The 26,656-nt window shown below is 36.0% G+C and overlaps 1 protein-coding gene across 7 annotated transcripts in view; it reads left to right on the top strand.

The window, feature by feature from the left end:
* Window positions 1-26,656, top strand: part of PCMTD1 (protein-L-isoaspartate (D-aspartate) O-methyltransferase domain containing 1) — an 82,835-nt gene that overhangs the window by 44,641 nt on the left and 11,538 nt on the right. For 5 of the 7 annotated variants that reach the window (XM_077942721.1, XM_015145338.3, XM_077942720.1 and 2 more), the window contains 3 exons: window positions 10,459-10,561; window positions 22,399-22,570; window positions 24,837-24,960. In XM_077942721.1, coding sequence (XP_077798847.1) covers window positions 10,459-10,561; window positions 22,399-22,570; window positions 24,837-24,960 — 399 coding nt within the window. Of the gene's footprint in view, window positions 1-10,458; window positions 10,562-16,577; window positions 16,770-22,398; window positions 22,571-24,836; window positions 24,961-26,656 lie in introns of all 7 variants that reach the window. The other 2 variants (XM_015145339.3, XM_077942722.1) reach the window with 1 other exon arrangement.

Below are 26,656 nucleotides of genomic sequence, written 5' to 3'. Positions count from 1 at the left end.
GTTCATGTGCTTATGGGCCATTTGTATATTTTTTTGGTGACATGACTAGTCAAATCTTTTCCTATTTGTTAATTGGGTTGTTGATTATTGAATTGTAAGTATTGTTTATATATATTTTGGATATAAGTCTTTATCACAAATAGAATTTTCAAATGTTTTTTCATGCTCTTTTAAGTGCCTCTTAAAGAATGTTCTTTATTAACTTACTTTAAGCTGAAAAATTAGGGAGATCCAGGGTGGTCAGTTCCCCCATTCCTCACCTCTCATTCTTCTTGGTAAGATAAAACACATTCTGGGCCGGGCGTGGTGGCTCACATCTGTAATCCCAGCCCTTTGGGAGGCCGAGGTGGGTGGATCACAAGGTCAGGAGATCGAGACCATCCTGGCTAACACGGTGAAACCCTGCCTCTACTAATAAAAAAAAAAAAAAAATTAACCGGGCGTGGTGGCAGGCACCTGTAGTCGCAGCTACTTGGGAGGCTGAGGCAGGAGAACGGCGTGAACTCGAGAGGCGGAGCTTGCAGTGGGCCGAGATCGCGCCACTGCGCTCCAGCCTGGGCTACAGGGTAAGACTCTGTCTCAAAAACAACAAAAAACACATTCTGCAGGTATCAGGGTTTCTCTATAAGATATACTCTGTTTTATGCATCAAAACAAACCTCAGCTTTTCCTCTATACTGTTAACGCTTTTTCTTTTTTTTTTAAAGGAAATCTTTTTGTTTTTTGAGACAGAGTCTCACCCTGTTGCCCAGGCTGGAGTGCAGTGATGTGATCTCAGTTCACTGCAGCATCTGCCTCCCTGGTTCAGTTGATTCTTCTGTCTCAGCCTCCTGAGTAGTTAGTACTACAGGTGTGCATCACCACGCTTGGCTAATTTTTTTTTTTTTTTGTATTAAAGACGGGGTTTTGCCATGTTGGTCAGGCTGGTTTCGAACCCCTGACCTCAAGTGTTCTGCCCACTTTGGCCTCCCAAAGTGCTGGGATTACACGTGTGAGCCACCATGCCTCGCTCTGTTTTTGTTTTTTTTCTTTTTAGGAATTATAATGTTCTTTGTTTTTTTTTGAGATAGAGTGTCACTTTTGTTGCCCAGGGTGGAGTGCAATGGCATGATCTTGGCTCACCGCAACCTCTGCCTCCCATGTTCAAGCGATTCTCCTGACTTAGCCTCCCTAGTAGCTGGGATTACAGGTGTGTGCCACCACGCCTGGCTGATTCTGTATTTTTGGTAGAGACAGGGTTTCTCCATGTTGGTCAGGCTGGTCTCGAACTCCTGACTTCAGGTGATCCACCCTCCTCGTCCTCCCAAAGTGCTTGGATGACAGGTGTGAGCCACTGCACCCGGCCTTTTTTTTTTTTTTTTTGAGGCAGAGTCTTGCTCTGTTGCCCAGGCTGGAGTGCAGTGGTGCCATCTCTGCTCACTGCAACCTCTGCTTCCCAGGTTCAAGCAATTCTCCTACCTCAGCCTCCCAAGTAGCCGGGATTACGGGCATGCACCACCATGCCCGGCTAATTTTTGTATTTTTAGTAGAGACGGGGTTCACTATGTTGGGCAGGATAGTCTCAATCTCCTGACCTTGTAATCTGCCCGCCTCGGGCTCCCAAAGTGCTGGGATTACAGGCGTGAGCTACTGCGCCTGGCCCATCTGTTCTCAATATGTGATTTATTTGGGGGCTTTGTCAGCAAATCTGTTTTGAAAACAACCTTTTATTTTAGGCTAATCACATTTTACGAAATTCATGAAACTCTTTAACTATTTGAACTATTACTTCTTAGTCCTAGTTAGGCTTCTGGGTGTCTTTTTTCTGCCCTTGTGCTCCATATGGAGTTGCCACCACTGTTCTATTTCTTAGATTTTTTTTTTTTCCCCTCTCACTTACACTGGTTGTGCAGTAGAAGTCATTACTGACAACCACCTCTTTCACTGCTGCTAACTCTGAAAATCAATACCCAGGTGATTTTGTGTTTATGAATAATATTACTGCTGATTATACAGTAATAGTAAATAATAATAATAAATATTAGGAAGCAATACAGGTTTTACAAAGTTTTCATACTAATTTCTTCTGGTTATATTTTTTCATACTATTCTTAGAAGTTAGGAGGAAATTTCTCCAGTGATGTGAAGTGGCTTAGGTGGTTCTCTGAGCATTTTGAGTTTTATCTTTGTGATTAACTGTTTCCCAACCAAGGTTGTCTGTGTAGCAAATACAGCCAATCCTTACTATTTGCAAATTTTGTCTCTTGAGAATTCACCTACTTACTAATACTTAATTTGAACTCCCCAAATCAAAACCCACACTGCTTTTATGATCACTTGCGAGCTTGCAGAGAGTAACAAAAAATTTGAGTCTCCTGCTTTGCATCTTCCTAGCTGAGGTGGGATAAAGTGAAGCTCTCTCTGCCTACTTATCTCCGTGGTCATACAGAGATGACCAAAGGCTTGTCACAAGCTGCAGTCTGCGCTGGGGCCTGTTGATGACTTGAATCCCATTTCTGGCAACAGTTCGTGGGGTGGCTCAGGCAAGTCACTAACACTTTTTAAGTTTATTTTCTCTTTTGTAAAATAAATAATATAGCCTCTACCAGGATGAGTTCTCAGGATTTAATATTATAATCTGTTTGATATATTTATGTATGTACATATTTTCCTAAGGAGCAACAGTTCATTTTTTTGCCAATTCAATGTTTGCTGTATTTTTTAGAACATAACTATTACACAGTAAATAATGAGAATTGACTGCGTGTTACTTCGAGAAAAGTACTAAACCGTTCTGAATTTGTTTCCTTAAGTGTAGAATTTGTGAATCTCTATCTCCCTGTGTAGGAGCTGGCACCTACAGAGTTATCTTTGTTACTCTGTGACACAGTCTTCCCTAGGCTGAGTTGGATGTTGGACTGAATGTGTCAGGTTACAGCCAGAGGTTGGCTGGAGTTGGCAGGGCTGCTTGGTCTGCTGGAGTTCTTGGTCTCATCTGGAACCTGCCTTCACATTCTCTCTGGATTTGGTTCCTGTGGGGTCAGTCCATCTACCCTCCCACACCCTTGCCAAAAATTGTTTCCTTGGATTTCACATGTCTATGTGTTATGTTTATAAATACTTTGTCCTCTTTTGGGAGCAACTTTGACTTTATCCTGTAGTGAAGGGTGAATCTTTCTTCTTTCTTTAACATCCACGTGCAAAGGATTCATAGATTTCTGCCTCTAAGGTCTGGCAACTAAGCTCTGGACATTCTTGATCTTCCAGGCTGCACTCCCAAGCTGGATTCTTAAACATGGTGCCTGCATCCTGTTTCTTCTCCAGTGTACAGAAGATTCCAGAATTGAAGCCTTTCCCCAACTGCTTTTTTCCTGCCCTCTTGCACATGTGACAAAAAGTTACCAAATTCTCTTCTTTCTCCTGTTTCCTTTCTTAATGAAGAGCCCTTTTTTCTTCTAAATTATATAATGCAGAAGCTTGAGTACCAGTCTCTCCTTTTTAATTTTATTTTGTGAAGTAGGTAACATAATCACAGGGCTGAAAATTTAAAAGTATCAAAAGAAATACTTCGAAGTATTTTCCTTGTTTTCCTCTCATATATTTTACCTAGTTGCCTCCCCACTTTGACGATAACTTTATTATAGAGCTCTGAGGACACTGCGATTTTCACAGGCTTTATAAGGATAGTTGGCTTGGAGTCAGAGCAAATTTATTTAGGAGTAAAAGGAAAATATTTGTTGAATTTTGACAGATTTCTTCAAGCAGCTAAAACTAATAAGAAATTAATTTTGAATGGAATGTACTTAATAACATTTACTTCTGTGGCATGCATCATTCCCTACCATCAGATAATATAGATTTAACATATTTTTTTGGTCAGGCACTATTTTAAAATCAAGACATGAAAAATATTTTTATACTTTGTGGATATCATTTGTTTCAGTCTTCGTTGTGAACCTTTTAAATTTGAGACTGTAGCTACATTTATGTACTTTATCATTCTTTAAGCAAGTATTATGTTAGACCCTGTGCCAGCTGGTGAGGATATGAAAGTGTTCAAGACACATCTCCTACCCTTGAAATTGTGTGTGATGCTTCTGAACTAGCAATAAAAGTGTGGTGTTAATCTTACTGGCTGTTCTTCATTTAGTCTAGCAAATATTTATTGAGTATTTATGTGAATCTATTACCATGCTGGTCCCAGGTATCTTCATGTACTTCACAAATAGACGTGCAGTGGAATGAAAGAGCTGATGAAAATGTCTTCCAGGGAAAATGATTGCATTAAGAAAAATTTGAGACTGGGCACAGTGGCTCATGCCTGTAATCCCAGCACTTTAGGAGGCCGAGGCGGGCAGATCACCGGTCAGGAGTTCGAGACCAGCCTGACCAACATAGAGAAACCCTGCGTCTACTGAAAATACAAAATTAGCCGGGTGTGGTGGCTCATGCCTGTAAGCTGCTTGGGAGGCTGAGGCAGGAGAATCGCTTGAAACCGGGATGCGAAGGTGAGATCATGCCATTGCACTCCAGCCTGGGCAACAAGAGCAAAACTCCATCTCAAAAAAAAAAAAAAAAAAAAAAAAAGAATTTGAGTCAAAATCTGAAGGTGTTTAAATTAGCTTTTTAAACTATTCTGTATTATACCTTAACAAATTTTTTCCTCAGCTTGTTGAATTTTCTTTGTTAGAAATTTAATCTCTGTTTTAATATTACATTGCGCATGTTGGGGTATAGTCATAGGTTGTTCTTGACCTATTAGTCTTGAATATTAGCACATTGTGTAGAAATATGTAAATGAACTTATTGTGACATCTGTTCTTGATATTTCGACATTTTAGAGATATGGTTTACTTAGGGCCTTGGTTCCATTCTCTGTAACTGTGAAACCAACACTTTGAGATCTTTTGTAAACATATTTCTAAGATTCATGTGTGATAAAAGAGAGTAGCATTTGCATAGCCATAGACTGAGAGGAGGCGAGGGACTGGAACGTGTTTCTGGTAAATTGCAGGACTTGTTACATGATGCCTTTCCCAAAGCTGGAGAGCAAAGAACAAGGTCTAATCTTACTAGCTTCAGAATGGTTAAGCTAACATGGCAAGACTCAGGACAAATTTGACAGTGTTTGATGTTTTTCCCAATGTGATATAGTTGGATGGGAGAAATAAATATATCTTAATAAGTGTTTGGAATATATTAGAACAGCTTCTCTTAATTGTCTAGTTAATAATTACTTAGCCTTTCGCCAATTGCTTTCCTCCTTTTTCCTTTATTCACCTTTGGTCTGTTTTATTTTTGTGCATTATACCACAGGATATTCGTGGAAAGAGTGAAACCTATTCCTGTCAACTTTTTACCCGTTACTCTCCTTGAATACTTACAAAGTTGCTTGTAAATCTTCATAAAGATACCTTATTTTATATAACTAAAATTAGTAATGTCATTGTAATTTCTTGAAAGATCCTTTTATATTTATATTTTAATTCTCATTGACTTTATATTAGTTTCATAGAAACCTAATAACTGATCCACCTACTCCCCCTTGTGGTGAATATTTAGTTTTAGCCAAAATACTTTTGCTGGTAGCTATTAACTCTTGATGTTACTTTACTATAATGTGAACAGAGATTTGGATAGTCCAAAACAGATTTTAAAAAATAATTCAGATGGAGCTTTATAATAAGGTGGCTAGTACTGCTCAGCCCCAGTTGCATGTTAGGATTATCTGCAGACCCTGGGTCACACCCTGAGAGATTCCTTTTTATTTGTTTGTGGTAGGTCCCAGGCATTTACAGTTTAAATCAAATTAAGTTTAATCTACTTTTAAAAATTAAAAATTCCCAGGTTATTCTAATATGCAGTCAGGGTTGAGAACCCTTTATATAGGTTATAATTATGCTTCTACAACTAACTATTCCTGTATATGGGGAGAGAGCACATCATAATTTTTAACAACAGTTTATCTGTCTATTACGTTACAGTGTGCACAGTACTTTTACGTAAATTTAATGCTTTTTCCCAGGGACTCCTTTTATACAGTGGGAACCGGTCTTATAGTGACTGGTCTTAAGATTATATAACAGTTAGGAGGAACTGGGATTGGAAACCAAGACATCTGACCTTTCATCTATCTTTCTCACCATACCAGTATTTTGATCTCAGAGTCCTCAGCTGAAATGATGGATCTTGAATTATTTCACCTTTAGAACTTTATGTATTATGAAGTACTTTTTGCCTGTGGCTATGTTCTGTAAACTAGCGTTACACAAAATACTAAAGGCACAGTGAACTTCCTTCAGATGCAGTGTGGAACTCTTAGGTTTCCTTGGTCTGCCTCAGTCTTCTACTTATCGGCACCACACTGTCAAACTGTTGGACATTACACGGGGTGAACATAGATATAAATTAAAAAAATTGGTATTGCATAGACACTTGATGCCTAAATCGAGTAATTATTGACTTTTATGTACAAGCTTGGGTTCTTGACTAATTGGTAAATGATAAATGAACTAGATTAGATCCAATTATTAGAAAATTAGATCCAATGAATGTGATTTGAAAACTTGAAAGCAGCTTAGATTTTAGTATATTTGTTATTGTTCTCGATGGGGATTTGTCAACCTTAAAAATTATTTTTTATGTAAAGATTCCTAGGTATTTCTAATTACTGTATTTGTTTTAATAAACTTTGGCTTCACTGTATGTTTCTATGTTCTCTTTAATATTTAGCTATTAAAGGTCAACATTTTCTTTTTTTCAAAAATATATGTTACAAAAATTAAGCCCTTGTTTCATAGAAAAATCTTCACATTGGCGAATACAAAATAACATTGGAATTCTAAGTCAAATTTATGCTTCACTTGGCCTGTTAACATCATCATCTTTTGGATACCATTTCACTTTTTTCCATTGACAACTTGTACCTTTCTATTAGCTATATATTACTTGTTTATTTATTAGAACATTTATGCTCTTTTTAAAACTCTTTCAGTAGCCCATTGTTTTTTGATTGAAAAAAGTTATACATGCAAATGGTTAAAACAAACTTTATACAAAAGCATATAATGATAAAAATGTTTCCTTACCACCCTAGATCTCTTAGTCCCCTTTCTCAGAAGCAGCTATGTATGCTTTTTCAGTTTTCTGTTTTATTCTCCTGTTGTTCTATTTAATATAGATACCAAATGTGAGTTGTAATAATCAGCATTGCATTACATTTTTATACACTTAATGCATTCAAGGTGTATATCACATTCTAAATAAATGAGATATTGGTGACATTGCTATTTAAATTCTGCCTTTTATTAATGCATTTTTCTTTTTAATTTACTTTGAACATGTTAGTTACCATTCACATTGTTAAGTAGTTATCATTAGAGATGTCCCTCTATGTCATCGAAAATTAAACAGTTTCATCTATAAAAAATCATAATTGGTGTTTACATTCGATATTAATGCATAGCATATTTTACATGTGTATTTTTGTTGTTTGTCAAATCCTTTACATATTAATGAATTGTCTTTATCTTTCATTATTAAATATCTTGTGTCAAAGTAGTATGAAAAACAAGTTATGTGAAAAAAAAGAAAGTTTCTTTAAGCTTATTTGCAAAAGTTGACACTTTGCTTTTAGATAATAAGCAGAAAGCAGGAAAAATAAAACGAAAAAGAGACCTGTGGCATCTTTAACTGAGAGCCTAGAACTTTGAAATTCAGACTCTTTCTGTTAATAGTGCAGTTTGAACTATGGATTAGAAGCTTTGATTATAGATTCTTAACACCTTTGTTATTATATTTACATATTCTGTCTTACAGGAAACATAGAGTGCTAGTAGTATTGACCTTTTTAATTGATCTCATATCTATGCAGCCCTGGATTTTCTTTTTTATAAACATGTAACTAGATTTTTTTTTCCCTCCCTCTCTCTCTGTCTCTCTATCTCTTTTTTTTCTTTCTAAAGACACGGTCTCACTCTGTTGCCCAGCCCAGAACTGCAGTGACAGGAACATAGAGTCTTATAGGAAACATAGAGTGCCAGCAATATTAACCTTTTTAATTGGACTATCTATGCAACCCTGGTTTTTCTGTTTTTATAAAAATGTAACTAGATTTTTTTTTCTCTCTTTTTTCTTCTTTTTTAAAACAAACAAAACCACGGTTTCTCACTGTTGCCCAGCCCAGAGTGCAGTGGCAGGAACACAACAAACTCACTGTAGCTTTTACCTCCTGGTCTCAAGCAATCCTCCTGCCTCAGCCTCTCAAGTAGCATGCACCACTAAGCCCGGCTACTTTTTTGTTTATTGTAGAGACGAAGCCTTGCCGTGTTGCCCAGGCTGGTCTCAGAGTCCTAGGCTCAAGCAATTCTCCCACCTTGGCCTCCCAAAGTGCTGGGATTACAGGTGTGAGTCACAGTGCCTGACCCTAGGTTCTTAATGGATAATGAAAATGTAAACGTCTCATGTTTTATAGTCAATGGATCACCCTAAAAGGAAGAAAGGGAAATTAGGTTTATGTCATAGGATAGTATTTTTCTTACTGTGTACATAAGTAAGTGTAGCTTTATTTGATTTTTTTTTTTTCTTTTTCTGAGACAGAGGCTTGCTCTGTCACCCACGCTGGAGTGCAGTGGCAAGATCTTGGCTCAATGCAACCTCCGTCTTCTGAGTTGAAGCAATTCTTATGCTTCAGCCTCCCAAGAAACTGGGATTAAAGGTGTGCACCACCACACCTGGCAAATTTTTCTATTTTTAGTAGAGACAGGGTTTTGCCACGTTGGCCAGGATGGTCTCAAACTCCTGGGCTCAAGCCATCTGCCCGTGTTGGCCTCCTAAAGTGCTGGGATTACAGGCATGAGCCACCACATCCTGCCTGTATTCGAATTATTTTAAATAAGGAAAACTATTTGGCTTTTTAAAACATTTTATATGTTGACACCTATGGAAATTCAAATTCTCAGAATATTCACATTTAATGTATTGAAAAGTGACTTCACTGTGTGCTTTTCTAAGTTAAATTTTTTGTCTGCTTTATTATTTTGAATATAAAAGATTTTAGTTTTACTCAGTTTATCTCTAGTAATAGTAATTGCAAGGAGTCATAAATGATTTTGGACAGATGTTCCAGTTTTCAGATGAAGGCTAAGAGTTCATAAGGAAGGAAACAAGCAAAAAGTTTAACATTGTTTTAATCAGGGCAATTCGTAAAATGTAAAAACATTGCAAAGGAAGTTAATTCTGTTGTGGTTTGATGAATCAAGCACCTTTTTATTTAATTTTCCTATCTGAACACATTTTTCAAGTAAAATTAGTGTTTTTAAAAAACTATAAAAGTATACTAGGGGAAGGCATTATTCTTATCTGATTTTGGTTTGAAGATTATATCTGAACATTTTGGTTAAATTTGTATAGTCTAGATATTTCTTAGACGGCAAAGCATATTTTACATGTACTGTTTGAACATTCAAACGTGACAATTTATGATTGTGATTTTTTTGGTTAAAAGTACCTAATGGTCAGTAGAAACAATCCAAATATGCGCTGTTGTTTTAGACATTTAGTGGAGGGTATATCCAGTTAAATATTTCCTAAAGATACTGAAAATAATACACCTTCCAGGTCTAATGTTAAAGGAAAAAATGTTGAGTGGAAAACCTGGTTGGCTTAATTTCAGAAGCTGAAAAGGGATTAACTGTAATTTGTGTGTTATATTCTCATGTGGGTCATGGGGCAGGTTAGTATGTATGTACGGTAGCTTTAGGAGATACTGAGTCCTCGTATTTTCAGTGTGAGCTGGTACCAGGGTGGGGGAAAAGAGCCAGCCCAAGTACCTCTCTGGGGGCTGAGAACGCTCTCCTCTATTCATTCCCCTTTTCCTGGGAGGTCAGTCCATCCATGGGCATATGTAAAGAGAAATCCTAAGTGAGAAGTGTAAAATACGCTGGAGCATGAGGGTCAAGTCCAGCATGCTGCCCGATGGCCACATTCTGCTAGGCACTGGGAGCTCCAAAAAGCGTGGAATGGGGTGGGAATTTAGCCTCTGCTGGCTGGGGATAGGAATGCCCCGAGACATTCATGCAGTATCTGTGTCAGCGCATGTTTTTAAGTATGTTGAATTACAAATTTTTTAGCAAATGATAAAATAATAGCAAGTAACTTAAACTTCATTTAGAAATATTATTGTTTTGGAAGTTTTGTCCTGCCAGATAAGCTCCTCTCTTGGGACAGCTCTGTAGGTTTCAACCTTATGCCTGGTAGTGTTTTTTGATAGAAAACTCAGGCAAACTGTTTTTTTTCCTTTTTTATATTAAAGCAATGTACATGGATTTCCATTCAACTTTTAAATCTGTAGCTAGGAGGTATTTGCATATTTCAAGCCATCTTTAAGTACTCCTGTGATGTATAAATGAGCAGAACTTAAAAGAGCTCTGTAAGGGCATATTATTAATATCTTTTATAAAAATGCTGCTACGATTGCAGGTCCTTTTGGAATAAATCATGGGATTGAGCTTCATTCAGATGTGGTGGAATATGCCAAGGAAAAACTGGAGAGCTTCATCAAAAATAGTGATAGCTTTGATAAGTAAGTATTCATATCTATAGTTTTGGTTTGAAATCACTTAATAAATAGATATATGCAACGTGACTATTCTTGAACACTATTATTGATCCTGACTGACTCAATTGAATGCAGCAAAAATCAGTGCACCATAAAATGAGAAAAAGTTAATATTATTCTGTGCTATAACTTTACCTGTATGTAATTCTATAGTAAATTATAAATATAGTAATTTTTTGCTACTAGCACTTTATTAGTAATGTTGAATTCATTAAACATTATTCAGGTATCTTTTCTGGAGATACAATGTAATGCTGTGATTGCAGTATTTGTCTGGAACTGGTTTTTTTACCTTTTGGATAGTAATTTAGTAGTTTTGTCCTCTTCAGTTGTAACATAAGAGGTGGTACCTGTCAGTATACAAAGAACTTTAACATATTCAGCTACTTTGTAATACATCCAGAAGAAATGATAATAGAAATACATTGATATATCTTGTGATAGGATTGTTTACGAGAAATTGGTTTATAAAACCATTGTTTTAAACTCACAATATAACTCCCCTTAGAAGAAATATTGCACAGGCTTTGGTCCTTGGGCTGGCAGGAAAAGTCCATTTGGTGTATAATCCTAAAATTCTGCATTACTATGGAGCAAGGGCACTTACACTGAAATCCATGAGCTCTTTGAAATTGTGTAAAATTTGGAGAGCTTTTACATCTTTCATTTCTCTGTGTATCTTATTTTCAAAGAGAAAAAGTGTTAAAAAGGATAGAAAACACAAGCTTAGAACAGTCACTTTAAAGAACGAAGTTTTAGGCAAAAACTGAAAATTTCAGCTTGGCTTGTTGGGAGTGGGCCCTCATTTATCTTCAGCCCTTGGCTATGACCAAAACTTGAGGGAGGGGGCTAGATCAGAACTGAGGACTTTTCTCTAGAAAGATCTAGATTGAAGGACAGCACCGGAGAGAAGAAGCCAAAAAACCTTGTGAATATCTTCAGAAGAATGTTTATTTTCCCCCTCCTCCCTTTGCCTTTTCTCCCCTTCCTCTTGTACTTTTGTTTCATTCCCCTTTGCAATCCCAGTTTGTATTTATCCTCTGGCAAGTGGCATTTGATTGGTTGAAGAACAGAACCTGATGTAATGGAGCAAAATCCTCAATACTTACAATGAAGGCAAGATCTTGTGTCTACCTAGGTGTGATTGTAACTGTGTTAAAGATTGCAGGCAGCAGGCAGGCATGGGGCAGTTGGGAAATGCTCAGGTTTTATTTTTACTGTAATTCAATGGATTTAAGCAAGCCATTTGAATTTTCTGCATTAATTTACTGAACACCATCCTATATCTTATTTATGCTTGTCTTAACAACACGTAATGCACATTTTGATTCGTTTTTCAAGGCTTACTGTGTTGGTTCATATCCTATTTCCAAGAAAAGCACGTTTGGCAGAAATAAAAGTTTTTAGTCCAAATTATTTGACAAGAAATTTGGATTCAATTTTAGCATCCTTTTTTGTCTTTATCGTTTCTCTCTGTCTTAAGGATTATAGTAGCATGGTAAGTGCTTAAGATGTAGTCGTGATGTATTTTCATACAGTCATTAGAACTATAGAATTTTATTTATTTTATTTAATTGCTATTAAGTATTTGTTTTGATCTCGAAACAGTGTACACAAAAGGGCTCTTTGAGTACATTTCAACTTAGAAAATATAAAAGTATTAGTAAAAGCAAATGTTTAAGGTCTATTTTAAGCTCTGCTGAGTTATTAATAGATTTCACCTATTAATACATGAAGACACAGATAATTCCATTTTGGGTCATTAATTGAGCAGAACAGACTCAAGGAAGACTCTTGAATCAGTGAAGCAACTCTGTACAAGTATCTGTGGAGCTCAAGCTTATTGCTGGCAAGAGGGTATAGTCCTGGGAAACAGTAAAATATGTTGTGATTTGAAGCGTTTCTATGTTGATGTAATTTAAATAATAATCCACAACACAGATAAGTTTGAAGACTACTTATTTAAGTATCTCAATTTTTAAAAATTCTTAAAATTGGTGTTTTTTTTTTTTTGTAATTGTAAAATACTCAAATTTCCCTGGCTTATATTTCTTTAGTTTTATTTTGTCATTACTGTGTTACACAGGTTTGTTATTCATAAAATGATGAATCATCAAATACAGTGATGACTGGTATAAATGTTTCTCTGTAATTTTTTATGGCCTTGTTTTAGTTATATGTAGTTGTTTCTAAAGTGTTTGTTACAGCTTATTTTTGAAACAGATTCTTAATTCATGAACTAGTCATGAAGAATACAGTTCTGACAATTTTATTATCCTAATCTTCAGTGTACCAAAACATTCCTGTTACGTGTTTCAGATTATAAAGTAGCTTATATACAAGGAGTAGTAGGTATTAGGAAAATGTTTCATTTTGCATAATGTAATGAGTGGCTGGATTCAGTGTTTTTTTTTTTGTTGTTGTTCCTTTTATACAGTTTGGTTTCAGTGACAAATTATAAAAATGATTTTTTCTTACATGTGTTTTGATTATTTTCAGTTTGTCTTGATGTTTGTGGATAATATTTAAACTTATTTTCAAGTTTAAAATATTTTACAAACTTGCTGTGCCAAGTGGTTTGAAAATCTCATTTCTAAGCAGTTTTATTTAATTATGGTTCATCAAAATACAGATTTTAGTTAACAAAATATAAGATAACTGAGGAAAATTAATTGCTGTTTATATATTCCTTAGTACCAGATTATCCTTGATTATGTGTAATGGAGAGAGAATAAATAGCTGAAACCTAATATTCTTCCAGTTTTTTTTATCCTGTTGGTTTGGATCTTTTTTAATCAGTCCCCTTTTCAAAAGTATTATCATGTCACTTATGGTTTGAATTGCATTTTTAAAGTTTTGTTTTATACATATATTTAAGATCGTAGTAAACTCCCAAATGCAGTAGAGGGGGAAAAAAATCCATACACTAATCAGCATTAGAATATATAATGTTAGGTGACCTTTTTAAGAATACAAATATAGGCTGGGGTGTGGTGGCTCACACCTGTAATCTTAACACTTTGGGAGGCCAAGGCAGGCGGATTGCTTGAGCCTGGGAGTTTGAGACCAGCCTGGGCAAAGATGGCGAAACCCTGTCTCTACAAAAAAAAAAAAAAAAAATTACAAAAATTAGCTGAGTACGGTTGCACATACCTGTATTCCCAGCTACTTGGGAGGCTGAGGTGGGAGGATCGCTTGGACACGGGATGCGGAGGTTGCAGTAAGCCAAGATTGCACAATTGCGCTCCAGCCTAGGCAACAGAGTGAGACCTTTTCCCAAAATAAAATACAAATATGTTTTTATGTTGTATAAAGCTTGATTCCTGTGTCTTGAAAGTAGTATTCTTTCTTTAGAAATAAGTAAGTACTTTTAAACTTTCTATGTCTTAGTCTTATATCAGCAAATGGAATAATGTGGAGAGGCTACTCTGGATTTACTGCACTGGAGGTGGGAGGGAAGGGGGAAGTTTTATGTCTGATGTATTCCTTTGATACATACGGTATTTTTAAATTCACTGAAATTGTCTTATAAAAATGATGTGATTTCAAGGGTCCTGTGAAACATTGGCAAGCTTTTCCCACAAATCCCGATTAGTAAATCTTTTAAGCTTGCTAATCTAAATGGTGTCTGTTGCCACCACCTGACTCTGCCTTTGCAGTATAAAACTGGACACAAATGCCATGAAAATGAACGGGCTTGAGGGTATTCCAGTAACACTTTATTTACAAAAACACTTTGTTTATGAGCTGTAGTCTGGACTTGGCCTGCTCTCCATAGTTTGCTGACTCCTATTGTACTTTTATACACGCTCTCCTAAACATCCTATGTTTAGCTACACAAGGAAAGGCCTTTAGGTATCTGGCTTTTGAGAGGGAAGGAGGATATTGGGAAAGTAAAATTATGAGTCAGTATTTGCTCATGTACGGTTAAAAAAAAATCTCCAGCTTTACTTAGAAGAGTATGTTAAAGGAACCTGAATTGTAGACTTTTTACCATGTAAATACTTTGAAAATGAATTGATTATTAGTGTAGCATTTATTTATAACCACACATATGTAATGCATATACATGTATGTATTTGATTTAGCTCCCTAGAATGCATGCTTTAGAGAGGGCCATTTTCTTGTAAAGCATTAATTAGGCCAATAGATCCTATATTCTTTCCTTTTTGGGTGACTTATAGCTGTGAGAGTATGACAGTGTCAGTAGCCAGATTAGTATAATGTAGTTTGAATTATTGGAGATTTTCATTCCATATGAATGAAAGACCATTGTCTCCGTATAGTTTGCCATGTAAATGAGTCATGATATGAATAATGAAAATAATAATGAGATGATACAAAATGATAGCACCTAATATGCATTGTCTATTCATTAGTGTTAACCATTCTAAATGTTTTATCCACAGTTCTAGAGACAATATTAATTGGTGTTCACATTTCCCAGATGAGAAAACTGAGGGTTAGAAAAAGAGGCTATAACCTGAGCCTGGGAGTCTTTTTACTTAGTTCTATTTGGCTCTTATGATGTCAATGTTGATTTATTCTAATATTTCTTTCCAGCAAGGTACTGCTATCAGTGAATTACAGCCTAGCAACTTGGATAGGAAAGTTTCCTAGATAGGAAAGTTGAAGGAGTACTTTTATTTTCATTATTTACTTTTTTCACATTAGAATTAAGGAATGCTGTTAATGTATAGTGTATTTAATTCACTATAGCATTTATATTAAAGAGCATATCTTGTTCATTAATGAGACTTGCCTATGGCATGAATTTTTATTGGGGTCAGAGATGGGTGGGGGAGGCAATTCATTACTCAAATTTAGCTGAGGTATAAGTTTTATATGTAGAGTTAGAGTAGACTTTTGTATTTTAGAAGATTTAGTTGATATTGTCATGTCTACTATCCTAATTTTATTTTAAATTATATGTTCATTTTTCACATATGATTTGCATTTGAAAATTAGATGCTTGTATATTCTATCATCTTTTATTTACTTCATCTTTATGAGAATTACATTTATTTAAAGGAGTTTTCCTATATATAATTCGTTATATATTCAGTATTCAAAATATTTCTCAAATATGTGAACATTTTGGTATTCTAATGTTTAGAAGTAGTTTTATAATAATTGTTAGAGATTGTAAATATACTTTAAAGTTGTGACAGATACGTAAATACAGTTTACAATTATGACAGACATTGAGATGTTGAGAGAGAGAAATCCTTGAAAATAGTCATCAGGACTATCGGTTATATATTTTAACCTCTGTTAGAAATGGCATGGGGAAAAATTTCATGGCTTCAAACACATTTTTAGGAGAAGAAATTGTTGAAATACAATTTCAGCAATAAAAGGCTCTCCTTTGTATGACTTATGTGTCACATTTCCTGTAAAATGTTTGGAGATTGTTTTTGTTACTATGAATTTCTCTGATGCTTTCTTTAATGAACAATAACTGTATTTACTTGCAACACATTGCTTGGAATTATTCTGAATTATTCTGAGATGAGTTTGATTCATTTGAAAGGGAAAACACTTGAAAATGTAAAGTTTAGTTTTTCAAAAAATTGTAATTAAATAGCTTAATTATTGATTGTTGGAGTCCTTGAATGGTATAAGTGTATTTGGAGATCAAGAGTTTAACATTTCCCTTGGTTTTCTTCACAATGGAAAAATTTGAAGTTTTGTTTTGTCTTAATAAAGCAGTCATGGCTCTTAAAACTCAAAATGTGTATTTTGACAAAGTATTTCAAGAAAAAGAAGTTGTTGTGATTCATTTGGCAGGTTGTTTTGGATGAGGTGTGAGAACAAGGTAGGATTCTTTTCCACGTCCTTGAAATTTCTTTATTCCACCGGAATAATTGTCTAAAATTTCAATAACAGCATCCTGTGGCACATGATAAACTAGGTGTGCAAATTGTCAGCCCCACTTCAACAGTGTATTGAAGGGGAATGTTGTTTTTTCTACTCTCAGTCAGCTCCTAGACCTAGACTATCCGTCTAAGAGGGAAGCTACAGGGCAAGGCTAGGTCACCCTGATCTCCTAGCAGCTTATCAAAAGAATTATATGGGCAAGTTGGCAAGGTCCCTGCTGTGAACGAAATCATCTGTCCATCTCAAGATGAAGATATTCCAACCTGCACCTATAAAGAAAACCACTGCTAAGGTAAGTCATTAGAATCCCGGTGTCATTTTGGGCAAGTGTTCATGTTCTAAACCGAGATATTTATGTGCTCTATATTTCTTCATAAATGATTTTCAGGGTACATTTTATTAAGAGTATGTCAATTACTTTTCCTTATCTGCATAAGAGAGTCTGAGAATATTCATTGAATTTTCAGGTTTAAATCAATAAATTATTATAAGCTTAGAATGAATGATTTTGTGGTTATTATACACATTTCAGGACTGTTGATTTTTTTTTCTGTATACATATAACATTTTTGGTAGCATAATTTAGGAGTGTGGGACATCTCTATCTTGGAAATTTTGTTTTGAACATTTTTTTCAAAGAATAAAAATGATTGCTACTTTTTATTTTACTTACAAACATAAAATTTTAATGAACTCCTAACAATTAGGGAAGGAACACACCAACCACTCTTTTGCAAGTAATTATAAACACGTATTAAGTATCATTTTAGTAGAGTTTTTGCCATTTTTTTCTTCTCAGATTTCGTTTATTGTGGTGTTGATGTAAAAAGGTAGATTTCAGATTTTCTTTCACCATTTTTAACATAATTTCTGTGTGTAATTTTATACATAGTATTATTTTGTAATAAACTTGAGAACTTCCTTTGAGTTTATTGTTCAGTCTTAGAGATTCTACAGAAATTGTATTTGTAGTTTAAAATATGTCCTTTACCTCTATAGGTTTATGGAAACTTAGGTAAGATACAGAAGTTAGAAGATAGAGCCTAAGGAGGAAAAATGTTTATTTTCTTCTCTACTTTGGAAGAATCAATAGGAGTTGTAATTTACTCTGTTCGATAGCATGGTAGCCACCATCTGTGTCTTGAATCAATCATCTAGTTATTCACATATATAAATATCAGTAAACATTTACCTGAATTCTTTTTTTCTTTGAGACAGGGTCTTGCTCTGTCACATGGGCTGGAGTGCAGTGGCATGGTCATAACTCACCGTAGTTTCCAGCTTGTGGGCTCAAGCGATCCTCTCACCTTGGCCTTCGGAGTAGCTGGGACTATAGGCGTGTGCTACCATGCCCAACTGATTTTTTAAAAGAAATTTGTGGAGACAGGGTCTTGCCACGTTGCCCAGACTGGTCTGGAACTCCTGGGCTCAAGTGATCCTCCTGCCTTGGCCTCTGAAAATGCTGGGATTATAGGAGTGAAGAGCCACACCTGGCCTACCTGAAAAACTGTAATCATAGACTTTTGGAAAAAATATTAACTGAAATTTTGGCCACTCTGTAACCTGACTGGTATGAATTTGTTTACATGAAATGCTGTATAAAAATAAATTATGGGCCGGGTGCAGTGGCTCATGCCTGTAATTCCAGCAGTTTGGAAGGCCCAGGCAGGTAGATTGCTGGAGTTCAGGAGTTCAGAACCAGCCTTGGCAACATGATGAAGCCTGATCTTTACTAAAATACAAAAAATTAGCTGGTTGTGGTGGTCCACGTCTGTAGTCCCAGCTACTCAGGAGGCTGAGACACAAGAATTGCTTGAACCTGAGAGGTGGAGGTTGCAGTGAGCTAAGATCGCATCACTGCACTCCAGCCTGGGCAAGACCTCCTCTCAAAGTAAAATAAATAGATACATAAATAAGTCATGATGTTAGTATCAGAATACTAAATGTCTAAGATTCTCAAAGTGTGCCCAGTCAGAAAAACCTAAGTTCATCTATAAGTACTTTATTGGAAAGTTAATCCCTAATTGCTTTACAGATTGAAAAAAAGTAAGAATATGCAGTTTGAGAGGTTTTTCTCTAACTAACTGTGAAGTTTTATGTATTATGGCTAGAAAAGGTTAAGCCATACTTACAATATGTTTAGCATATGAGTTCTCTAATATGTTCTAGATTTGTTAGTGCCGACATTTAAAAATATCCTTTTTTGTCCAATTTTATTTATATCTTTCAATTTTTTATTTTTAAACTTAGTAATAGTACATCCCTTTTTGAATATTGTCTTAAATTCAAGGAAACTTTCAAATTTGAGTATTCTGTTAAAGAAAATCAATTTAAACATGTTAAGTGAAAGTATAAAGACCCCATATATGTGTTTGCTAGAAGTAGAGTTGCAATTACTAGAAATTTATTAATTTAGAGTTTTGATTTTTCTCTGCAGTTATCCTTTGTATTAATAATTTCCCTTAGATAGAAGTAGATATACTTGTTCTGCTTTACATTAGAGGGAAAAACATTCATGTTGTTTACTAGAATAATAAGGTCGGTTGATTGGAGATCTTCAGAAAGACCCCCCTGGTCCAAGAAAAACCTGCCTTTTAGTTATAGGAGAGTTGATTATTCGTTAGAGGCAAGAGTTTATTTTGTTGTTCCTTTTTTGGCATGTTGGGAAAAAAACTGTATTCTGTAACATGAAGTTACAGTTATTATAATAACCAATTTAACAAAACATAAACCATTATGTTACTACAGAGAAGTACCATAGGTGGCTGATCGCAGTGGCTTACGCCTGTAATCCCAGCATTTTGGGAGGCTGGAGTGGGGGGATCACTTGAGGCCAGGAGTACGAGACCAGCCTGGGCAACATAGCGAGACTCTCTGTCTATATTTTAAAAATTAAAACAATTAAAAGAAGTACCATAAGCATATGCTTTTTCTGTAACTTTATTTCTAGAAAAGCTTCTCTTCTACTCCTGCGATTTTTGTGATTAGCATATTTAATTTGTCAAATTTGGGTTCATATTCAACGTTGGTAGGTAGTTAAGTTAAAAATTTATGTTTCTTTTTTTTGTTTAGTTCATTTATTTAATACATGTGTTTTGAGGACTAATAGGTGATGGAGATACAATTAAATTCAGAAGAAATATTCAAAGAGATAGCAGGAAAATACATTTTAAAAATGTTTCAAAGGGACGATTGTGTTAAAGTATTAGAAGCAACTCTTTGTTAAGTAAAAGGGTAGTTATTTAGTATTTTCATTTTAGGTGACTATTAAAAAGTATATATATTTTAATATGCAAATATAAAAAGAATTAGATATTTTACATTGTTTTAAAAAGTCTCTGATCTTGGACTAGCCACATTTTAAGGTTTTACTCGCCACAGTGGTTGGTGGCTTTCATCTTGATAGGGCAGCTCTAGATTGTCCTGTCTCACCTTTCAGATCCCAGCTTGCCATTTCTCAGGGAGCCCTTCTCTGATCCCCATGCCTGTCAGTTTCCCTTTAGAGCATTTATCACAGTTGTAATTTATATTTCAATTAATAGGATTGTTTGATGTTTGTCTCTTCCATTAGAGATAAACATGAGTGTCTCCCATTGTATTCTCAGTCACTGCACAAAGCTAGTGCTCAGCAAATAGTATTTGACTGAAGGAAGTGTGCAATTAGTGGTATCAGGTAACTTGTCCAAAGCACACATTTAATTTTAGAATCAAACACTAAATTATTTCTAACTTATTTTGCTGTGATGAATGTGTATAAAATACCACTAATATGAAAAGTGGTTTTAATTGTAAGCTGTCATTACCTGTAGTGGTGTTTTCCTTGGCAATAGTTCTGTAAGCTACCACATATTTTTAACTAGTAGGAAGCTTTTAAAACTATAAGCATATTTTTTAGTTGATTTAATGTATCTGATAAAGAGGTTTAATAATTCAAACATTTTTAATTATTTAAATTCCTTAGTCTCATTCTGAAAATTATGAGGTTGAAATAAATTATGATAAAATTAAAGCATTTAAAATGAATTTCTATAAAGTTTTTAGGTAGACCTTACTGAAATAGTCCAACTTATTTTTAAAGAATGCTTACTGTGATAAGATGATTAAACCACGTGATCTACAGTATCTAATTACTTAAAAGCCGAAAATTACATTTTGACTATATTTTTAAAAATCCAAGATTATGGCATAGTTTTGAGTATAAAAGAGAAATTAAATACGATTCTCTAACATAGGTAAATTCACATTTTCTGTGTGCTGTGCAAGTAGAAAGGATGAGATGCTATTAAAGAATGGAGTAAGATTTCATTGCAAAGCTGATATTTGAGCTATATCTTGAAGGGATATCAGGCATTAAGAGTAGAAGGAGAGGGGAAGGATATTTTAAGTTAAGGGAACAGCACATACACAGATGCAGGATTTCAAAACACTGTGTGATGGTTCCTGTAAGGAATTAGAAGCAAGTAATTCAGTCTGCCTGCAGAGTAGTATGTTCAGGCTGGGGCATAGACAGGAAAGGAGTCTAGTAGAACGATTTGACAGTAGACTCATAAAGATTCCCCACAGAGCACTCCTAGGAGCTTGAACTTATCCTGCGCAGTAGAGAGCAAAGGGATGGAAGAGAGACCTGAAAAATGTGATCAGTGAGGTGACAGTTACAGTAAAAGAAATAATGGAGCATGGACTGCCTTAGCGTTGGGGCATGGAGACAATAGTACAGGGATACCCTTGACCCTTCCCATCCCACCTTCTGTCCCCTTCCACCAAAAAGACAAGAAATGAAGAACAGGGCATAGATTTGGGTAAATTTTCTTCTTTAGGAAATAGATGTGTCTGTGTTTTAGTGACTCTGAATGGAAACTTAATTGTGTAATAAGTCTATTAATTACTAAAGGACAGAATATATTTTACAGAGTAAAAATGGTTGTGATTCAGATCAGTGTTATTTTTCACTGCATGCCAAACCTTTTAATGTAAATTATTTCATCCTTAAATAATAGTGTGCTTTTGCTCTATGATCATATTAACCTTATTCAGTGTAAAAGTGAAAGGATACGAATTAATTTTAATAAGATTACCTGTCTTATTAGTGCGTTGGGGTTTTAATTACATTTATATTAGAGCCTGTTTTCAGTTTTGTTTTTATCAAAATTTAAGAAATAAAGTAGAAGTCCAAGTAGGATAGTTTGTAAAAGTGTAACTCTGTGTACCATGAACCAACACTGTCACCAGGACCAAGCAGCCCAGATAAAATACCTTTGAAACCATATCTCATGTTGCTTAGGGAGATCATCGGGACCAAAGCAGCAACATGAAAAAACTAGTATTCATTCTGGTCTTTGTCCCAATCAGTAATGTTCCTCAGTCAAAATTTATTAGAAACTCTTCCTAACCTTACTGGTTGCAGGGGTGTGTGGTGGGGACACTCGTATCTTTTTTTTGACAAAGCTCTCCCACTTTTACCTTCAGCAAAAATGTCAAACTGAGATGAATTCTATACAAACCTTTCTCATTTCTGCTGGCCCCTCACCTTTTTTGGAAAGGACAATGCAAAGTGAAGCCTTTTCTCATTTATTGATCCTTATGATTCTCATTGTTATCATATGTTACTTTGGGAGTGTCACAATATTGAGGTTGTGATGAGCTTTTCGTTATATTTATTTCTTAACACTTAAGTGAGGTTTCAGTGTGGCCAAAAATGTTAATGTTTTGAAAACACGTCTGTCCTATGTTATTGATAATAAAACAATATATTTGATGAGTGCTAAACTTAATAAATATTATATTTAAATAAAGTTTATAATCATTTTATCCTTATAATTAATTTTGGTAACTTCCATTATTTCAAAGGACTGGATTATGGTAAATTTTTAGATCTAATATTTTGCTTAAATGAATTAAAATATGTTTGTTTTTCAATGCAGATTTGAGTTCTGTGAACCTGCATTTGTTGTCGGTAATTGCCTCCAGATAGCATCTGACAGTCATCAGTATGATCGAATTTATTGTGGAGCTGGAGTCCAGAAAGACCATGAAAACTACATGAAAATATTACTAAAAGTTGGAGGCATATTAGTCATGCCTATAGAGGATCAGGTAACTTCCACTCCTTTTCTTTAGTGGCTTAGGAAGCAAGCACATTTGTTTAAGGTTGAGGAATTTTATTCAGTGAAAGGTACATTGTAACTTTTAAAGAAAAAATACTTTTCACCAGATCTGTCTTATTTGTTTAGACAAAACTTGAAACATCTTAATTATTTAAACAAAGGAGATAGAGAAAATATCTCTCTACTATGACGAGAGGTAACTTGGGCTTTCAACTCAGCTCAGTTACTCCCTGTGCTGGTGTTCAGCAAGCTGCTTTCTTCTTTAGTTTGCTTTCCCAAAAGTTGAATGTGATGATCTCTACTAGCTGCTCAGTTTCCCATATTCTTCAGTTCTTTGAACGTGTCGAAAGGAAATCCTAGCCAGGCATGGTGGCTCACGCCTGTAATCTCAGCCCTTTGGGAGGCTAAGGCAGGCAGATCGCTTGAGCCCTAGAGTTCAAGACAAGTCGGGGCAACATGGCAAAACCCCGTCTCTACAAACAGATACAAAAATTATCCAGGCATGGTGATGCACCTGTAGTCTCAGCTACTCAGAAGGCTGAGGTGGGAGGATCACTTGAGCCCGGGAGGTTGAGGCTGCAGTGTGCCATGATTATGCCTCTGCATCCAGCCTGGGGGACAAAGTGAGACCCTGTCTCAGAAAAGAAAAGAAATCCTCTTTGTGGTTTGATTTTGAACTATTTAACTTCATTAAGAAAACAAGTGGCCGGGCGCGGTGACTCAAGCCTGTAATCCCAGCACTTTGGGAGGCCGAGACGGGCGGATCACGAGGTCAGGAGATCGAGACCATCCTGGTTAACACGGTGAAACCCCGTCTCTACTAAAAAATACAAAAAAAAAACTAGCCGGGCGAGGTGGCAGGCGCCTGTAGTCCCAGCTACTCGGGAGGCTGAGGCAGGAGAATGGCGTAAACCCGGGAGGCGGAGCTTGCAGTGAGCTGAGATCTGGCCACTGCACTCCAGCCTGGGCGACAGAGCTAGACTCCGTCTCAAAAAAAAAAAAAAAAAAAAAAAAAAGAAAACAAGTGAACTAAAAAAATCTTCATTATTACCAAGTAGACTCATTAGAAAATATTCTGCAGCTATTTATGAACATTATTAATTTTACTTTTTTAGCCTTGGTTTGGAATTATTAGGTATAATGTATGAAATACTAATTTACTCAGAAAACGGGTATACCTTTCAAAAGCAAATTACTTAAAAAAGTTATAAAAACACATTTAAAAAATATCTTTTATGTTTACATTAACTGAAATCTGAAATGTTTAAAATACCTGCAGTTTGTGTAGTTGAGGTAGAGTATCTAAGATGACTGGGTCCTAGCATGATAGTTGTGGAGTTTATTTTTATTTATCTTGGGATCCCTTAGCATCACCATGTGTCATTTGCAGCTCAGTGGATCTCACTATCACCATGAACTGTGCTCTGTAGCAAATCATTTGTCAGATATTAAAAAGGGCAAGAGTATATCAATATTCATTTTTAAAAGTTCATGGAAAAATGTTATTAGAATGCTTCCAGGGCTTAGACTCCCAGTTAAACAATTTTTTTTTTGTTTTGTTTTCCTTTAACAATACATTTTCAAATATGTAAAATGTGACTTTCTCATCAATATTTTGTTAAACATTTACTGTATACTATTTTACAAACATCAAATGTAGTAACGAGCTGCTAAGTTGAATATACTAATTAAACCTGAACAAGATGTGTATTGAGCTAATATTTTTTTCCTGTGACCAGTGATGGGCGTTTGCTGAAATGATAAAACTTCTAGTCTCTTTATAATTACATTGATTTGTGAGATATCAAGTTGGGGGTCGAATTAGAATCTGTATTCCATTAATATCATGGAAGAGCATGAAGTCAACATGTAGTCAAAATATGGTCTTATTAATATAATGCCTTAACCAAATTACTGAACCTGTCTCAGACATGTATTTTGAAAGGCAATGGCATGTATGGATTGTAGTGCTTCTTCTAGACACTGTCAGACCACAAATCTAACATTGCAGACTCACTTGGCCATATTTGAGTATCCCATTTGCATTAAAATATCTGTATTAACAGCAAATAGTTTCATTCCTTTTATATTTTATAGTAAATATTTAAATGGAATTAATTTGGTCACATTTAAATATAAGTGATTGTATAGCTCTGACTGGCAGTTGTTCCCTTAAAACAGTTTTGACTGTAAGGTGACCACATTGCTGGGATTAAGCTGTTCACTTTCTTTCTTTCTTTTTTTTCTCTAAATAGTTAACACAGATTATGCGAACTGGACAGAACACTTGGGAAAGTAAAAATATCCTTGCTGTTTCATTTGCTCCACTTGTGCAACCAAGTAAGAATGATCATGGCAAACCAGATTCTGTGGGACTCCGTAAGTAGCTCTTCATATTTTCTGATTGGATTGTGACTTACGGTGTTTGGCTTTTATGCTTGGGATTTAAAACTATGTAATTATGAAGAATTAAATACTTATACAGTAAGATATTTAGTGGATTTATTCAGCCTTTTTTTTTTTTTGGAGACAGAGTCTCGTTGTGTTGCCCAGGCTCGAGTGCAGTGGTGCCATGTCGGCTCACTACAACCTCCGCCTCCTGGGTTCAAGTGATTCTTGTGCCTCAGACACCCAAGTAGCTGGGATTACAGGTGTGCGCCACCACGCCTGGCTGATTTTTGTATTTTTTTTTTTTTTTTTTTTTTGAGACGGAGTCTAGCTCTGTCGCCCAGGCTGGAGTGCAGTGGCGCGATCTCGGCTCACTGCAAGCTCCGCCTCCCGGGTTCACGCCATTCTCCTGCCTCAGCCTCCCGAGTAGCTGGGACTACAGGCGCCCACAACCGCGCCCGGCTAATTTTTTGTATTTTTAATAGAGACGGGGTTTCACCGTGGTCTTGATCTCCTGACCTTGTGATCCGCCCGCCTCGGCCTCCCAAAGTGCTGGGATTACAGGCGTGAGCCACCGCGCCCGGCTGATTTTTGTATTTTTAGAAGAGATGCTGTTTCACCATGTTGGCCAGGCTGGTCTCAAACATCTGACCTCAAGTGGTCTACCTGCCTCAGCCTCCCAAAGTGCTAGAATTATAGACATGAGCCACTTCGCTGGGCCTCAGTTTTTTTTTTTTTTTTTTGTTTTGTTTTGTTTTGTTTTGTTTTGGTAAAGTAAAGCCCTCACCTTATACCAGACACTGTTAGCTACCTTCATGGAAACATAAGAAGAAGGGGCAGGTCAAACCAAAACCAAATTTATTAATTATAGTTTGTGATGTGGCAAGTTACTGGTTGTGGGAAGGGTATCTACTATAGGTATGGTGGTAAGGAAGACCTTTCTGCCAAAGCAACATCTAAATTATGACCAGAATGATATAAAAAAACTTGCCACGTCAAGATTTAGTGGCAGCATTTTTTCATACAGAGACACAATAAATATAAAAGGCTTTATCTAGTCTGAAGAGAACTTGGTCATTCTCAGACCAGGCATAGGGTCCAGAGTGGCAGAAGCTCATTGGCTGGCTGTGGAGGATGGATTATCATAGGAAAAAAAGGCAGGCAGGCCAGTCAGGAGGCTTTTCTTAAACACCTACGGGAGAGTGGATGTTGGTGTGGATAGTGTTGTCTGAAGGCAGAAGAATAGCTGACTGGGGAGAGTGTGGGTGGAGGGAAAAGAGGAATTTGTTTTCCCTTGAGGCTAGCTGAGTGCTGGTGTTATTTACTATTGCTAGGAAGACTGGAAGTGGCATAATTTGGAAATAGGAATAGAAAGATCTGACATTTTCCTTTAATCGTGTTTGAGTTGTCTGTTACCATACAGACAAATGTCAGGTGGCACAAACCTGCTTCATGAGCAAGGTATAAATGGAGACCCCTCAACATGAACATGGCATTTTAGGCTAGGGATAGATAGAAATGGATGAGATCACTTAGCGGAGAGTAGAAATAAAGAAGAGATATTGGAGTTGGACCTGAGGTTCACCAATTTAGAGATAAAATGGAGGAAAATGGATTAGCGAAGGAAGGGTCAAAGGTGGTGGGGGCAAACTAGGGTCAGGTCCCAGGGTGTTGAAAACCAAGAAAG

This window comes from Macaca mulatta, chromosome 8 (genome assembly GCF_049350105.2).
Source record: "Macaca mulatta isolate MMU2019108-1 chromosome 8, T2T-MMU8v2.0, whole genome shotgun sequence".
Taxonomy (NCBI): Eukaryota; Metazoa; Chordata; class Mammalia; order Primates; family Cercopithecidae; genus Macaca; species Macaca mulatta.
The sequence above is the reverse complement of the archived record's forward strand: the minus strand, read 5'-3'. Positions and strand labels throughout refer to the sequence as shown.